Genomic DNA, 17,595 nt, shown 5'->3' with positions numbered 1-17,595 from the left:
AATGTCCAGTATCAAAAAAAAAAAAAAAGCAACTGACTAGAAGTGAAATGTACTGCCTCAGAAACCAGTAAGCTTCCTAATGTTAGACTTTTTATTTTTTGAGATGCTAAGGGTTAAACACCAGACCTTCTACATGCTAGGCAAACATTTTACCACTGGGCTGTACCCTCAGCCATAGAAATTTTCAAATGAGGGGCTGGGGATTTAGCTCAGCGGCATAAGCGCCTGCCTTGCAAGCAGGCAGTCGTGAGTTCGATCCCTGGTACCGATTAAAAGGAAAAAGACAAAAAAAAAAAAAAAAAAAAGAAATTTTCAAATGAGTTGAATGGTCACATCTTAGAGATGCTCCCCACTCTGAGTGTACAGGTGACCCCTGCAAAGTAGACACTACTGTTTCTCAAAGTCTTCAGATGCTTTTGAGTTTTCTGTTATTTGGCATCAGAAGGTTCACAAGAACTTAGCTAATAACCACATGTAGTAGGGATTGCTTAAGAAAACAAAGGACAACCATTATATCCAGCTTGTCTTGTTCTGCCAAAAACTAGTTGGAAACAGTCAGGTTGACAGGCATGTGACATGTGCGGTTGCTTGATTCAGTGGGACGCTCTCCCAGTTTTGAACCTCTTCACTTATAAACAAAGGGCCCACAAATTCTGTAGCTGGTCCAACTAATCTTTGTGGGTCCTCACCCTGCTTATCCCTTGCTTATCCTGTCTTCTGACTTCTGCCTTTAGGGTGGAATAAAACCTCTCTCTCAGACCATCTGTTGCCTGATGATCAATTCCCATAATCTCCCTTGGTCCTCCTCCTATCCTGTCTGGAGCATTCAACATAATGAACAAATCATTCCTTTTATTTCCTTTATATAGCTGAATTGGTTTGGTAAAGCTGAACAGAATTATGAAATGAAGGTAACTATGTGTCCCTCAGGGCTTTTCATTCCCTCAAATGGAAGTGTACTCTGTTCATAGAGATTTACTGATACTTCATTTTCAGACTCACAGACCAAATGATTCCTAAATGAGTAAATTCAAAGGCTAAATCACAGTTCATGCCAGACTGATGTTACAAATCATGTCAGATTTTTTGAGTTTCGCTTAACACCAATGAAGTGAAGAACATACCAAAGTTCTCATCAGTAGAATAAACAAATGGTTGTAAATTTCCTCTAGTCTCCTTCACGAAATAATCAATGACACTGACAAGGCTTGGGAGTGTGACCTGTGTAAAGAGAAAGAGAAGACTCAACTGCCACTTAAGACACTATTGTATATTTCCTGACCTCCAGAAAATCATGTCAGTAATTTATTTCAATGGTTTTACTTAACCATATGTCAATTATTTGTTGAATTAGCCTTCTTCTATTGAATATAATCTGGTGACCAACAGCTAGGTACACTGATTCCCCCCACCCCCAGTTAAAATACAAGAATGACTTAAGTGAGGACATAGTATGTTCCCTTCCTGAAATTTGAGCTCAAATTAGGAGTAAGACAGGAGAGGGATTTCCTAATCATAGGATTACTAATAAAAGTAGGCTAAAGGCTGAAGATTTGCTAGCCTTCAGTATGCTTATTTATAAGAGTATTCTGTGTTACAGTAATCTCATTTCTGCCTAGGTTAGGCATAGTTTCCTATGCTTGAAATGAAAGAACTCTTGAAAATCAAAGAAGGTAAGCATTTTAATCCCATTGTAACAGAAGAATCTACTGATCTAGAAGTAACAAAAATGTGTCTCTACCCGTAAGCCAATTATTTTTATACAAGGGAAACCTGGTAAATTTGTATATCACATGTAACTTTGAAATGAAAAAAGATAATAAACTTCAGTGTGAGCCAGGCAGGGTGGCACACACCTGTAATCCAGGCACTCCACTCCGTAGAGGGAGAACAATGACCAAAAGGTCAAAGTCAGTGAGGCCCTGCCCCCCCCCCCCAAAAAAAAAAAAAAAAAACTTCAACCTGATTCAGGGGCAGGTTGAGAGGTTCAGAAGAGAAAGGTGCAGAGATACCGCAGGGTCTCAGTCTTCCTTCCACTGTGGACTTCACAGACAGGACAGAAATGGGCCCCAGTTTACCGGTTTGTAAGTATGAAACAGATACACCATTTCTTCCATCACTACTTCCATTCACTTGATTATTTGGACACTCCTTTAGCAATCTAGTTCTCACCTCCTTCATTAAAATTAGAGTAGGCATGGACCTAATAACAGCGAAGCTCTGGGAGGATTTACGGCAAAGGTGTGTGTTGTGTAAATCAGAAGCTATCTCTAAGGGTAAATACAGGTAACTGAGTTGCACTGTTCTTTTTTCTGCTGTATCAGCACAATGAATGTGCCCGGAGAGACAGGAGCTAGGTGCTTAGTTTTAGGACAAAAATGTAAGTATCTTTTGAGATCCATGAGTTCCATTTAAGTACTGTTCAGAGATAGCATCACCAAGCTATATACCTTTTAAGCATCCTAGAATACGGGCCACATCACATTTTTACTGGTTGAGACCAATATGAATATAGTTTTCTCATCTGCCAAGCAGACATAACAATTTCTACCTCAGGATACTGAAAAACATTAAATTGTACATATAAGTTACTTAGCTCTGTACCTAACACGGTGTCTGGCGGTTTAGATTTTGTATGATGATAAGTGATAAGTTAGCTAGGACTGGAGTGAGGCCAGAGACAAAGATGCTTTCTTCACTCATATATTTTTATTTAGAGAAGATTTCTCAACCTTGGCACGGCGGATATTATACACTATGTCAGTGATGGTGAACTTTTTAGAGACGAGTATCCAAACTGCAACGTAAAACCCATCAATGTATCACAAAGTACCAATACTGCAATTAAACCTGAATACTAAAATTTTAATTTAGAAAAAACTCATATATTAGTATCTTTTGCCTTAAACATGTGTGCCATACCACTGGTCTAGCTAGTCACAGACTCTTTTCCATTAGAAACAAGCACATCTACTTCTAGTTGTAGGGTATAAGACAAATGTCTAATTATACTTTTTCTCCCCCTGAAACAATTCCATTGATAAGGACTCACAGCCAGCAGGTGTGTTAGCAAACATACACATTTGCAGTCTCAGCTGCTTGGGAGACTGAGGTAGAATAGGAAGTTCCAGGACAGCCTGGGCAACTTGCTTTTTTCAAAAAATAAAATTCAAAAAAGGTCAGAGATGTAAGTCAATGGCAGTAGTGCTTGTCTAGCATCAGTGAGACTCTATAGCTTTAATTACTGGTAATGCAAAGAAATACAAAGACTTGCAGAAAAACAGAAGTGGAAAGCATTTTGGAAGCGGATTATCTCCGTGTCTACCTCAGCTACCAGATGTCCTCTCACTTCTTGTTCTAGGCTCCTTCCCTCTTTGCCAGCACTCCTCTAGAAGTCAAGTCTGCTTTCCACCTTCCTCTGTGTTCTGTAAAGGTAGGCTTGAGAAGAATGAGGAGAAAATTCATCAACAACGAAGAAAACTACTTACCGGCTTTTCCAGTTCAATTGTGTAGTTTTCTCCTGTGTTCACTATTTTGTAGTGCTTGATCCTTGGCATGCTGAATAACAATACAAATGGTTACCATTTGATTATATGATTGGGGCAGTGCGAGCTACAATTATAATAAAATAGGACTATTAGTAAACCTGTGTTCCCCAAACTATAGTTTGGGGAAATCCTTGGTTTTTTGTTTGGTTTTTACTTTTTTCTTGTGATTCTGTAGGGAGGGAGTGGTCTACATACTAGGGATATAGGAAAGCTGACTCATTGAGTGGATAAATAAGAAAGGAAAAAGAAGTCAAGGACTAAGAATAAAAAAGAAAAATTAACATTAAAAAATAAATGTTTGGGCAGTGATAGAACTGTGGGGGACTGGCGGCGGCTGAAAAGATAAAAAGTATGAAATATAAATAACCTTTATTTTGAGGATGGGAAAGACACCCCTGACCCCCTGGGGTGTGGCATCTCCACCCGGGGGCCGGCCATCTCTCCATGGAACAAGTGGAGTGAGGCACAGAAGTAGTCTCAGCTTGGGGTGGAACCTAAGGGGGCATTAGGGATGCACAGGTAGCCTATTGGTCTTTGTTTGGCACCAGAGGTAGATTCCTAGGGGTGGGGGAGATAGAGCTCCTTGGCTTTACTGGCTACAGTGTCTGGCCTGGGCCAAAACCCCTATATAGTAAGTTATAATATAAAAAAAGATAGGAAAGCAAGTGCAACTTGAGGGTATATAGAAAGTGATAGAAGGCTCAAGAGGATGTAAATTGTAGAACGCTCGAGAAAAGGTAAATTTTATTTGTCTTGGTTCATATTACTGCAAATAACAGATTTAAAGACAAGTAAACGTGTTCCAGATGTGACAGTATTAGATCAGTTTTTATAGATTTATTCATAAGATTGATAAACCTTTACTGCAAAACGTTTCCAATAAGATTATACTCCAAAAGGGGGAGGACAGACTAAAGCCTTTTTTGGGCAGACTAAAGTCTTTTTGTTAAATATGTAATTCCACGTGGCACCCTACAAAAAAGCGGTGTGCCATCCAGATTAAGCCTGCTCTCTGACCTAAAATGCCTTTTATATAAGACCACCTCCTTCCTTTCTTATTCACCGATTTCTCAGGTAACCCTGGTCAAGACTGACAGACACATTTTGTCTTCTCACTTTGTTTATACTTTTTCAGGATACATAAAAGCCTTTTTCACAACCAGGTAACCTGCTGATATACTTGCTAAAGCTCTATTACAGCAAATCATTCCAAGGACAATGATCAAATTTGCTAGACTGCCATCCTGGGTTCACATCACCAGGCCCTAGATCTGACCATCCTTTTCCTACTCACCTCTGCCTTACCAAGGCCTCACGGCCACGACTCTCAGGCTAAGTCATGTTTTGTTACCCACTTTGGTTCCTAATTTGTTACGTTCTATTAATGACCATTTTTACAGCAGGACTCTTGACAGTCTTTCCCAAAGACTCCCACATCATGCATAAAATAATCTTCATAATGTTCTATGCGATGACTGTTGCAGTTCTTTCTACCCTCAGCTGTCTGGTTAAACGTGACATTCCTGAAAGCCTAAGCCCTTACCTTCCCTATACTGGTACAGTCACTGCCTTCCCTGCTCCCCCTATTTTTTCCAGTTCAATTCCTAGACCAGAGACAAGTTTTACACACCTACCCTTTTTAACTTTTATGCTTTCAGATGGGGGAGTAAGCACCTCTCATAATTTCACTCCTCGTAACCCCACGTTTATTTTTCAGAATTCTGCCTTACTGTGAAAATGTTTCCACCTCAACATGGTCCTGATAGAATGACATGTCTAAATCAAAGGCACCTTTCCTTCCACCTCACCTGGGTCCTTAAATATGACAGTGCCGTGTCTCCTCATAACATCTTGTCTCTGTTTTTCCAGTCTAACATACGTGCATTCACCAGTAAAGTTGTCCTGGCTAAAACACCTGACACCAGCTTCTACCTGGGCATCAACCGTCATCCCGTTAACTCCCCTAGACACAAGTACAGCGCCCTCTGCCAGCAGGAAGCAGTTAACGAGAAAAATCTTCACCCCTTTTCATAATAATAATCATAAGACGGGATATAGCCAGTAAAGCCAAGCAGCTCTATCTCCCCCTCCCCTAGGAATCTACCTCTGGTGCCAAACAAAGACCAATGGGCTACCTGTGCATCCCAAATGCCCCCTTAGGTTCCACCCCAAGCTGAGGCTACTTCTGTGCCTCACTCCACGTGTTCCACGGAGAGATGGCCGCCCCGGGCTGGAGATGCCACACCACAGGGGATCGGGGGTGTCTCTCCCCACATTCTCAAAATAAAGGTCATTTATATTTCATACTTCTTATCTTTTCAGCTGCCGCCAGTCCCCCACAGTTCTATCAGGCAGAAAAAAAAAAAAAAAAAACAGCAAATGTGTCAGTATGTTAGTCCCACACAAAGTACACATTATAATGGATGGATATTTTTACCTGTGTTTTCTTTCAGTTTTGACAAGGTCTCACTAAATGTCTAAATTGCCCAGGCCAGGGCTTAAACTTGCAATCCTTCTCCCTCGAACTCCCAGGTTGGTGAGATTATAGGCATGTGCTAACATGCCCAGCTGCTTTCCTCTTTTATCGAAAACTCTAAATTGTTACTGTCCTGAATATATTGTTTTGTATTTATTATGAACAGCTTACCATCAAGTAGCATATTCTTGTTCTAGCACTGAGCCTGTAGTAAATATTTATGAAAAAATTTTTACCAGTTAGTTTTGAACAACAGCATGTTTGTTTTGAATTTTTTTGACTCCTATGACAGCAAACATTTTCTAAGGTTTAAAAGTTCATGGCATTTATTGTGCCATTTATCTGACATTTGTCCACAAGCTATTTAAAGCAAGATGATTCATTAGAATAAGCTGTTGCACAAGGCCTTTCCACCTTTCTTTAACCATTTCTTTCTATATTTCCAGTTCATATGCGTCTAAGAACACACCACACAGAAGTTTTCTGTTCTGAGGACTCTCTCCTCATCTACCTAAATATCCTCTTCTCTCAAAGGGACACCATGTTAGAAAACAATAAATTAATTTCTTTGACCTATTTTTAAAACATGACAGAAAACCAGCTGACTCTCCCTTCCTAAAAAAAAGTATTCCTTAATACTAAAAGCCAGGAATCACAGATCGCTGAAGAAATATTTTTGGACAGGAGACATCTTTCATATCTTGTACCCATTCGGGGTAATTGACTGGCTTTAGTTTTACTCCTACAGTATGGGCAGATCTTTTGCAAACTCTCTCCAAGTTCAATCAGAATTTCTGTATCCTATAAAGTTAAGTATTACTCATTGGTTCAAATTCTAGTTGTGTTTTGTGTGCTTCCCTGGTTTTACATCTATCAAATGTATGTGGTGAAGGCTTTTCTCAAAAAGCTTCTTTGGGCTAATGCTTACAAAGTCCTTTGTAGTATCTGACACCTTTAAGCACTCAGGACATTTTAACATTTGTTTTACTACATTTTAAATTTATAGTTTGTTTGTTTGTTGTGTACTGGGATTGAACTCATGACTTCTCACTTGCCAGGCAGGCTCTTGTGCCACTGAGCTAAATCTCAGGCCTAAATTTATAGTTTTAATTTAGTAATTTCTATGAGTCTTGACCATTTGCAAAACATGGAAAATTTCATCTGCCTCAGTGCTTTGACTATGCCTGAAGGGGATGTTTGCTAGCACCCAACCTAGGACGCATCAGTGGTATTGTGTGAAAGGGGGACTTGATTGCTGCTGTTAGTAATAACCATCATATTCTGTCACCTTTCACGACACAGCTGTGGGCAGAAAAGCGACAAGGGCCCAGAGGGTCTCTTGTAATTCTGATAGAGGAGAATGCTGAAGCAAAAAATTCTACTGAAGTTGTTTAGACTTGGACTCTCATTTTAGACCTTTTGCTTTTCTTTCATATTTTGTTTCTAACATTTTCTGATGCTTCCTTAGCTAATGACTTTCCAAGCTGTCTTTATTATTAGCATGGCATCTAGTTAATAATTTCCAGAAAACAAAACTAAAACATGAAGTTTGTTGTAAGAATAGCTATTTTATGAGTGCATTTGGCCACCTGGCTAAGCAGAGATGGGTGATATTGTTTGTACACCTGCTAATTGGTTACTGTATGTCTTGTTTGTTCCTGCAAAGAGTCTTCCCTCCCATAGCTGGTTTGTTAACAGATGGAAAATTTTTGCTTTCAAATACTGTTTTGTAAACCAACTTGTCCTTTTCAGCTAATGTTTTACCACACAAACTCATCTACCTTGCATGGTTGAACATTCTCTATAACCCATTTGTAAGAGAATTAACTGGGGTTTTGGAAACACAGGTGTTTCCTAATAGTCTAGATTTCTACTAGTCTTTCATTAAGATCTATACTATAAGAAGCTAAAATTCTAATACATTCTATAATGCTATCCTTAACAATTAAGTGACTTGTTAAATAGAAGATATGAAATTCAGGAATTCTCAAAGGGCTGTTCTGATGCAATAGAGAATACAGATAATGATCCTTAACATTATACATGTATTTGGTTAATAAGGAAGACTTGTGTAATAACAATTAAATTTTTGTAAGTCACCGTCATGTGTAAATGATTCACCAAAGCCTAATGAGCCTAGTGACTCCAGTGTTAGAATGCTTTAGCTTGACTATATACCTCACTTCTTGCTTTCTAAATACTTAAAGGGAGAGGAGGTGGTTTTATGAAATGTTGTGTTTTAATGACCATCAGCTGATGTCAAACTGGATGCGCTTACTAAAATTAGAATTACATAACTTTAATATGATCTCCTTTTTCCAAACTCTTTCTTATGCATTTCAATACAACTTAAATACAATATAAATATAGTAAAACTACTAACTATAGAAACATCACATTTGATCACAAGCCACATTTGTATAAGATGCTTTATTTCTCTACTTCAGTTGTATGGAAAACGCAGTGCAAAAGTTGAACTAATGTAGACTACTATATAGCTCACATATAAATGAAGCAAACAAACCAGGAAAGAAACAATGTGAGGGACAAAAACTGATCACTTTCTTGTGTGACCTATTTTTTTAGCAGTTATATTATGTTTCTTAAAATTTTTTCTATGTAAACTTTAATTTAGTTCTATAGTCTCTTATCTTTTTAAAAGTAGAAGTTGTCTGTGATACTCAATTTCCTACACCCCCAAAAATGACAAAATCCTTGACCTAGACATACCAAAAAAAAAAAAAAAAAAAAAAAAAAAACACTTTTCAACTAGGAGTTTGAAGTTTACCGATACTGGATGGTGTGACAACTTTCATTTCTTTTGGCTTTGTTTCAAGATAGTTAAATTTTATTATTTACTAATTTACTTTGGTCTTTTTCAAGGCAGGGTTTAATTATATGACTCAGGCTGGCCTTGAACCCACTGTGTAGCACAGGCTGGCTTTGAACTCACAGTGATCCTTGTGCTTCAACCTCAGAGTGCTAGGATTACAAATGTGTGCCACCATGGCTGTTTAAAATAGTTAAATTGGGGCTGGGGATTTAGCTCAGCAGCATAAGCGCCTGCCTTGCAAGCAGACAGTGGTGAGTTCGATCCCCGGTACCGATAAAAAGGAAAAAGACAAAAAATAAATAAATAAATAAAATAGTTACATTTTAAATCAAATAATCTATAACTTTAAAAAAGTATGTTCTTTGCTAAATTTCAAGTAGAGTCAAAAGCTCATTATTAATGTTTAACATATGTTAAGATAACATAGGAAACACAAGAAGAAACATATTCATGGTGGGTCATATACATACACAGAAGCAGGATCTGATTTACCCTCTTAACATTCTTGCCATCTATTTAGTGTGCATGGTTAATGTATAAAGGCAAGTATCTATATACATGGAGTAACTGACAAGTGAATAGAGAATTTGGGAGTGTAGCTCATACTAACAGTGCAGCCATAATGCTATAATTTTAATTTTTACTGAAAGTAACTATTTTCTTTTTACTGTCTTGACTCACTATCAGTGCCTTCATATTGATTCTATTTATAATTTTAGAGATTTAAGGTGTGAAGCAGTAGGTATATTTATTATTAATAATAAATAGAGCATTAGTCCTGCAAAACATAGGAAATTCAAACTTGGCATGATGACACACCTGTGTAATTGCAACACTTCAGAGGCTGAGGCAAAAGAATGGCCAAGTTCAAGGCCAGCATGAACTGAATAATGAGATCCGGTCTCAAAACAAAGAAAGAAAACAACTTCAAGAATCATAATTCTAAATAAATAAATAAAATCACAATGCCTACTGTGCTTTTATACGAAAGATAATCAGTGATTGAATGTCTCCATATAGGGCAGTAAACTCTTGTGTTTTAATGCCAGAGTCTCTCCTGACATTCAAGTTTTCATGGACTCTTAAAAACTAAAGTGACTCTGAGAAGACCCATCAGTCTCACTACATATATTGAAAAACAGTATTTGCATCGTTTCTGACTTTCTCCCTGGTAAACTATTTTACCAGAAGAAATTACTAACCTTATCAAGAGGCTCCTAAGAAGCCCCTTTCATCAAAAGTCAGATTGTGTCAACAACCCAGCAGCCTCCCCTGTCATTCAGAGTAACACTCTTGTCCCTACAGTGACCGGAGGACGAAGTGTGGTAGTGCACACCTGTGATCCCAGCCAGCGCTCAGGAGGCTAAGGCAGGACTTCTCGGCCAGCCTGAACTTCATAGTGAGACCCTGTCTCCAGAAATCAACATACGAACAAACAAAACTGCAGGCCCCTGAGTGATCTGGTCTGCCCTCACCTCTGGGATCTTTTCTAGCACCTTTCTGCTTTCTGACTCCACTGCAGACACAGCACTTTCCTGTTTCTTAGCAAGCCAAGCATTCTTCTGCCTTTGGACACAAGCTGCCTGGACTGTTTGTAAAGCAGACACTGGTCCAGTTTGTTCCCTCATTTTCTGTAGATCTCTGCTCAAGTGTCAATCAAGTAGGCCTCCCAAAATCACCTGTGTGAAAACAATAGCAGCTACAAAAATTGTCTCTTTTTATTGTCACCCAAGATTCCTGTATCTCTCATCTGCTTTCACTGGTAGACCAAATGATCTTTTATGTATATATTTTAGCCATATATTTGTCTGTAATTTGTGTTGCCTCACAAGAAGATAAACCGCTTGAAACCATGGATACGTTTTTCAATTCCTTATCCTCAGGGCTTAGACAATTATTTGGCACATAGTAGCTGCTCAATAAATATTCACTGGACTGAATGGATGAACACTACCACCCTATCTAGAACCAAAACAGTTTGTTCATTGTTCTTTTTCCCTACTTCAGCTATTACCCTTAGCTCATTCTGTAGCCTTTCTTATTGACATGCCCTCTTTATTTTGCAGCAACAGAACTTGCAGTGGGCATTGAACTCATGTGACTTTGATTTCTAAAGCAACATCATGTTTTTTAACAGTTTATACATTTTTAAATTAAACGTACTCTATATCCTGTCGGATAGTGATGGAATAGTTTCTACTGTTACTGCCAGGTCTTAGGATCATATTTCCCAAGGAGGGATTCCTTTCCAGCAGCTCCGTTGCTTCTTTCCGAGAAACTATGTAAAAACATCTAGAGAAGAGAGGGTGAAAGAAAATTTTTTTAACTGTTGAAGATCATGACTTAAAAGTACTACAAAAATAACTTTTAGAATTGCAATTACTAATTTTTATTAAAACTTCAGATTCAGTAACAATTATAACTATATAATTTTAGTACCTATTATTACAAACCTGTGCCACTGTGAATATGCTAATGTCAGTGCAGTTATTCCTGCATTTCCCAAAGCCTCTGTAAGCAAAGATGACCTGAAAACTTATTCACAGATCATTTTAATGTAATCACCAGTATCATTTAGAAAGCTAAAATAACAGTTCACAGTGTAACTGCAGCCTCAGTTGACAAGCTCGAAATTAGATAAATATTAGTTGGTAGTTTCCTTTCAAGGATATAAAACATCTCTAAAAAGTATATGTCCAAACATAATCCTTTGATATGACTTTCTATTGTACTGCTGATATTTTTACACATAATTTTTTTTAAAAAAAAGCACTTCCTATTTTTATAATATATATTGTAGTACATAGAATATATTGACATAGTCGTGGTTCAAGAAAAGAAAGAAAGAAAGAAAGAAAGAAAGAAAGAAAGAAAGAAAGAAAGAAAGACAAAATCTTCTCAGGGTGTGAAATATACCAAAAATGTTAACAGTAAATATCTCTAAGTGGTAGGACTGGGAATAATTCTACTCTTTTCTTTATCTGTAACCAACATATTACTCATTTTGAGCAAAAAAGGAAAAGAAGCAGTTTGTATAATCTTTACCCTTTCAATCCATTGGCTAGTTTTGGTTTCAGTTATCAGTGCTTGGCAGGTTTCAGTGATTATGATACAAATAGAATCTGTATCAGAACCTGAAGTCATTTCATTGATAGGAACTCCCAAGGAGAAAAAAAGCTCACAGTCTTTTCAACAATACAGAAGATAAATATTGGGTGTTACTGAATTCTGTATGTTTCCTCTTCTTGTTTTTTCATCAAGAGCCATCCTCAAATGCACAAACTCCATAACTACTTACCATCGACTGAATAAAACATTCTATGTATTTAAAATTCTTTGCTATAATTTTGATAAAAATTGGTCAATTATAGAGCTGTATAGTGAAAAAATACTTTTCCCTTCCTGCTTCATAGGAACTTGTATTTAGGTCTGAGCTCCGGAAAGAGTTTCTATTTGTCCAAATTTGTGGGTAGAAGGGGATTTCCTCTGTGGTAAGAGTTGGTTCAAATCTGCATTATGTTGATCATGACATAGAAGAGGAAATGTGGCCCGTACTCAGAGACATGCAGTTCATCCCAAAGGTTTTTTAATTGTCTCTGGTTAAATAAAGTCAAATAAGTATGTTCTCTATGAGAAGTTCTCCATGAGAGCTGGAAACTAGTCTTAACAGTTAAATGAATAGGGCTGGGGATTTAGCTCAGAGGTATAAGCGCCTCCATTGTGATGGTGAGTTCGAACCCCAGTACCAAAAAAAAAAAACCCCACAATTGAATGAATAAGCTGGCATTCACTGGGCACTTACACTGGCATAGGGTTGAATGTGTTCACATATTCTTCTGGTTCCTTCACCTTTCCCATAGATGTAACTGGAAGCTGCTGTATCTCAGACCTTCTTTTCTTTTCTTTCTCCAGGACTTCATGCAGTCTAATCACTTGCCCAGGTAGAAGCGAGACGTGTTGGGGCACAGATAGCTGGAACCAGTTAAATAGTAGGCAGAATAGAAAGCTAAACGATGTGCTGGCTTTAGTAAAGATAAGGCTTTCATGATTCTAAGGAACTTTAGTCACCTGGTGCAGATGAATGGGTAGAATCATGAATAATTTTCGTCCAGGTGAGTGTCTTACAGTGACCTCTAAACCAACTAGAACCTGTACACAGAGCTCACCCTTCTTCTAAGAAATCTTCCTTTTGAGCTGGTCCCAAACCACAGTACACCTGCCTTGTTCACAAGCTAATTTGAGTAATGATGAAAATCTCAGTTTTTTGGTAGTGGGAATTGAACTCACAACCTTGTGCTTACCAGGCAAGCAGTTGAGCCATTGAGCTAAATCCCTGGCCTGAGAGTCTTAGTGTTTTTCCTGAGCTCACTGGGTTCCTCAGTGAGTGTCACTCAAGAGCACTGACAAAGTGCCTTTTGTTCACAAGTAAACTTAGAATAAACACCATACGATGGCCATATGAGAGAGAGATAAAACTACCCATGAGACAGCAAAGGGTCAACATGACTGTTTGTGTTTCAAATATTTATTCATATGCAAGAATTGCAATTGTTCTCTACGTGCTAGTTGGGTTTGCTGTTACCTTTTCTAGAGGTATATTTTGGGTTAAGTCATCTGCATGTATCCTGATTGTCCAACTCCCAGTTGAGTCCCAGGGTGGCCCCAAATTCATGATCATCCTTTTCAGCCTCCTGAGAGCTGAAAGCTGGAATTTCAGATTCTACCATGCTTGGCTAATTTAGTCCCTATCTATGCCCAGCTACATTCTCTTGGGAGATGTATACTTTGCTGGATGCATCACCAGGAGTCTGCAGGTGACATCTCTGTTTCCCATATTAATTTTCACAGGGGAGTGCATTCCTTCCAGGGGGCACACAAGAAAGTTCATTAAGTGTGGCATCCAGCATCTTGGTAAAGTGCTTACTTTATGCATACTGCAAAAACTTCACTTCACAATGAACTTTGGTTACCACTGTTTAACTGACCCTAATAAACATGGAAAATATTCGTATCTTCTAACTGTGTCAGAGAAAATGCTGTTTTGTGGGAAGGAGCTGTTATCAAAGAATCTCTTCTTTCCAAAACAGTTGCTTTAGTATTTTGGTCAAAGAAATGGTAGTTATCTTGTTGCAACAGTTAACTCAGCCATAGAGGTTACTATTTGCTTTTGATAAAATGCTGTCCAGTTGAACAGATAAGTATCTCTTTGTTTTAAAACTCTCTGAACAAATGTGTAAAGGTGAATTTGCATTTTGACCATCTCCTTTTTATATTGTATATGTTATTCATAAAATCCATCCCAGTAAGCATTTCATAAATACAAAATAAATAAGAAATTGGAATTATATGCAAGTTACTGTGTAAGCCATAAATGTTGGAATATACAAAATCTTTAACTGTCAAAGATAAGAGGGAAAAAGTAGCTCTTCCTGACTACCTACCATTTGTTAGCGTCTCACCTGGTCAGTTTTCTTCATAATTATCATCATAATGTGAAATGATCTCATTTGCTTACTTGCTTGTTTTTCCCCCTTTCCACTCACCTGATGAAAAGATAATTTTCAGAGGCAAACGCAACAGTTTGGATCTGTCTTTTTCAATCGCCGTATCTTTAGCCACTTTGTCTTTTTCAGTTCTTATTTTTTATTAGTACATGTTTGCAGTACATAGCGATTACATTCCTCATGAGGAGCTGGTACATGTACACAGCACATCATTACCTTTCCCTCTCTACTCTCCCCTCTCCTTCTGTCTCTGGGACCCTTTCCTTTTGCAGAAGGCCTGTCTCGCTATTTCTTATTATCTGTCACTGAATTTGCTCTTTATTTATATTATGGGTTTCTCACATAAGAGAAACCGTAAGATATTTTAGCTAGTGTGTCAGATTAATCTCACTTGACATTGTGGTCTCGAGGTGCATCCATTTTCCTACAAATGACTCAAGTTTATCCTTTTTTATTCTTCCTCCATTTTCTCTCTTCATGGTTCACAGCAGGTGTTCAGCAAATATTTCTGAGTAAGTGGCTTAATCATAAGTAAAGACTTTCCTACCTCTTTCACTGTAAGAAGGAAGCCTCTCCATTCTTCCCCACTTTCTGTGTTCTCTGTCTATAGATGAAGACAAAAACAGATGAAGAAAACAAGTGGTCATGAGTATTAATGCTTTATTGACTTTAAGTAACTTTAGGGTTTCATGATTAATTTATGACAAGATATGTAAGCCATTAACCCAACAATATTGATAAAATACACATTCTTCTATTGAAGCATGCTGTTTAAAAGTCAATCGTTATATTTTAAATCACTTAGGATCAAACAATGAAATATTTTATTTTCCTCTTTGCATAAACCATTAAAATTCATTTGTTATGAAACATTCTTTAATCAGAAAATAGAAATGTATACCTTTAATCTGTTATTTAAAACAAGAGTTGTGTGAGTTTATACTCAAAAATTAAATGCTAACCAACCTGTTACTGCAGTAACTCAGTTAATGCTTTTTCTCTTCATTGGTATTTAACATTGACTGGCTTGAAGAGAGGGCAACCAGTATAGGTAGGCACTTCCAATTCTTAACTCTAAAATATCACTGTTGTTACTACTGTTAAAATAATACCTACAGATCTACTTAAGTGCTTATAATGTCAACTACTGTTCTCAGCCTCTGGCAGATACTCATATACTCTTGTTAAGTACACATTGTTCAGAGAAGGCCCTCTACTCCCCACAGCCAGCCTGGAGGCCAGAGTGGAGTCAGTCATGCTAAAACTCCACATCACTGAACCAAAACCGAGCTGGTACCTGACCTGGAGAAACAAAGAAACAAATAACAGCCAACTTTGCCAGACAGGCCACTTTCGTTTGGCATTATACATGAAGTTCCTTCTCTCTTAATTCTCACACAAAAAGAAGGAAACCTGAAATAAAAATTTATTTTTCTACTGCCTGGTTTTCTGTCATGCAACCTGCTGCTTTTTTTTTTCAGATTTTTTTAAACTCTTTCTCTGTCAGTGACATCTGTCTCTTCAGGCTAGCCCATTGGAACACTGATTCTAATTTATGGAACTGCAGTACTGCCCAATTCTGAAATAGGAAAGCTAGTTAAGATCTTTCAAAGACATTTTTATAATTTTGACCTTTGATAGCTTTTATAGTTTTATAAGTAAAAAGTGAAAGGTACTTCATTACTTTTTTTTTTTTTTTTGGTATTGAGAATCGAACTCATAACTTCATGCTTGCCAGGCAGGCACTTACTTCACTGAGCTAAATCCCCAGATACCATTATTATTTTACAGATTTCTTTATTTAAAATATAATTATTGTCTTTAAAAGTGGTGCACACTAACTTAGATGTTTGTTTACATCAGGTGTAGGGAGCCGAGCGACAGCCCATTGCTGCCTTCCTGCCTCTCTCTCCTATGGACACTGCGTCTGCCTACATTAACCATAATCCTCTCCTGCTTACATCATGTACCAGGATGTGACGGTGACCCTGTTGTATTCATCCCCTTAACCTCTTTCTGTCCTACCTCCCGCCCTTGGCCTATAAAAGATGTGATCACTTCCTCAATAAACGGAGGCTTGATCGGATTATTTCGACTTGCTTTCATCTCTCTTTGTCTCCCCTATGTCTTTTATTTAATCCCCGTTCCCCCTCCAGGAATTCCCCATGGATTGATCTGCAGGCCGGATCAATCAGGGAACAAATATATTTGTTTTCATGGAGTTTAGGGTCTGGCAAGGAACAGTAAATAATAAATATAACAGTGTATCTGATAGTATCAGGAGAAAATAAAAATAAAATTTAGATCAGGGTAAAACAGATCGATAGTACGTTTAGGGAGTAGAGAAGAAGAAAGTTTGCACTTTTGGGCCTCAGTGAGACCTTTACTTCTGGGTGAAGAAACAAAGTTATAAAAAGTTGAGTAACTTGCCTACAATCCCATAGCTAGCACATAAATCAGCCTGTATTTAAATCTAGGTGTTTGACTTTGGTCTTGTTCTCTTAACTGCTACAATCCATAAGTTACCTTGAATGTTTGCTTACAATGTAGACTCTGGGTCCAGGAATTCAACTTGGAATTGAGTTGTTCAATTCAAGGGCAACTTTTAAAAAAAGTCCCAAGTAGGATTCCTGACTTTGTCGGGATACAGAAGTATAAGGTTTCATTATGCTTCACGCTAAATAATTGAACATGCTGTTCTAAAATCCAATTCCAAAACCCAATCCTTGTTAATTAAAGGGAAAAAGATATTAACAAAGTATAAGATTTAACACCTCTTATAACTTTTTTATTTCCGTTATGAAGTATTATGAAATAAGTGCACTTTGTAAGCCGAGCTCTTTACAGACTCCTGTCCCCTCACTCACCTTCAGGTGCACTTCCTCTTGTGGCAAAACGAGGGTGAAGTTTGCACAATTCTTTTCAACAGAATTCTGTTCGGTAAGGCGAGTGAAGTTTAGTATGTCCAATTTGTCAACATACTGCAAAGATAAAGGACAGTCCATTAAATTATTTCATGGATAATACACATTGGGTCTAGCAGGAAGGAAAAATAGTGTTTTGTCTTCAACTGATTTGTACCCTGCGTGAAACCCTGGCTTTCCCAGCCCCACAGGGTATTGGGAAATAAGTTTTGGTGTTGAATCTGATTCATAGTGTTGTAGGCAGCTGAGCTGGTTAGAAATATAATAGGCAGTGAGACAGGGCTCGATCCTCAAAGGAGCCAAAGCAGAT

The 17,595-nt window shown here is 37.8% G+C and overlaps 1 protein-coding gene across 4 annotated transcripts in view; it reads right to left on the bottom strand.

Annotated features, from left to right (window-relative positions):
* Stap1 (signal transducing adaptor family member 1) overlaps positions 1 to 17,595 on the bottom strand; it is a 43,541-nt gene that overhangs the window by 7,526 nt on the left and 18,420 nt on the right. For 2 of the 4 annotated variants that reach the window (XM_063240397.1, XM_013145837.3), the window contains 6 exons: positions 17,229 to 17,342; positions 14,909 to 14,965; positions 12,660 to 12,829; positions 11,021 to 11,149; positions 3,489 to 3,558; positions 1,125 to 1,221 (listed from right to left, as the gene is read on the bottom strand). In XM_063240397.1, coding sequence (XP_063096467.1) covers positions 1,125 to 1,221; positions 3,489 to 3,558; positions 11,021 to 11,149; positions 12,660 to 12,829; positions 14,909 to 14,965; positions 17,229 to 17,342 — 637 coding nt within the window. Of the gene's footprint in view, positions 1 to 1,124; positions 1,222 to 3,488; positions 3,559 to 11,020; positions 11,150 to 12,659; positions 12,830 to 14,908; positions 14,966 to 17,228; positions 17,343 to 17,595 lie in introns of those variants that run through there. The other 2 variants (XM_063240398.1, XR_010044620.1) reach the window with 2 other exon arrangements.

The sequence above is a fragment of the Cavia porcellus genome, unplaced genomic scaffold (genome assembly GCF_034190915.1).
Source record: "Cavia porcellus strain 051 isolate PalLab524CR breed Dunkin Hartley unplaced genomic scaffold, mCavPor4.1 scaffold_30, whole genome shotgun sequence".
In the NCBI taxonomy this organism is placed as follows: Eukaryota; Metazoa; Chordata; class Mammalia; order Rodentia; family Caviidae; genus Cavia; species Cavia porcellus.
Note: the sequence above shows the minus strand (reverse complement) of the source record. Positions and strands in the feature narration are given on the sequence as shown.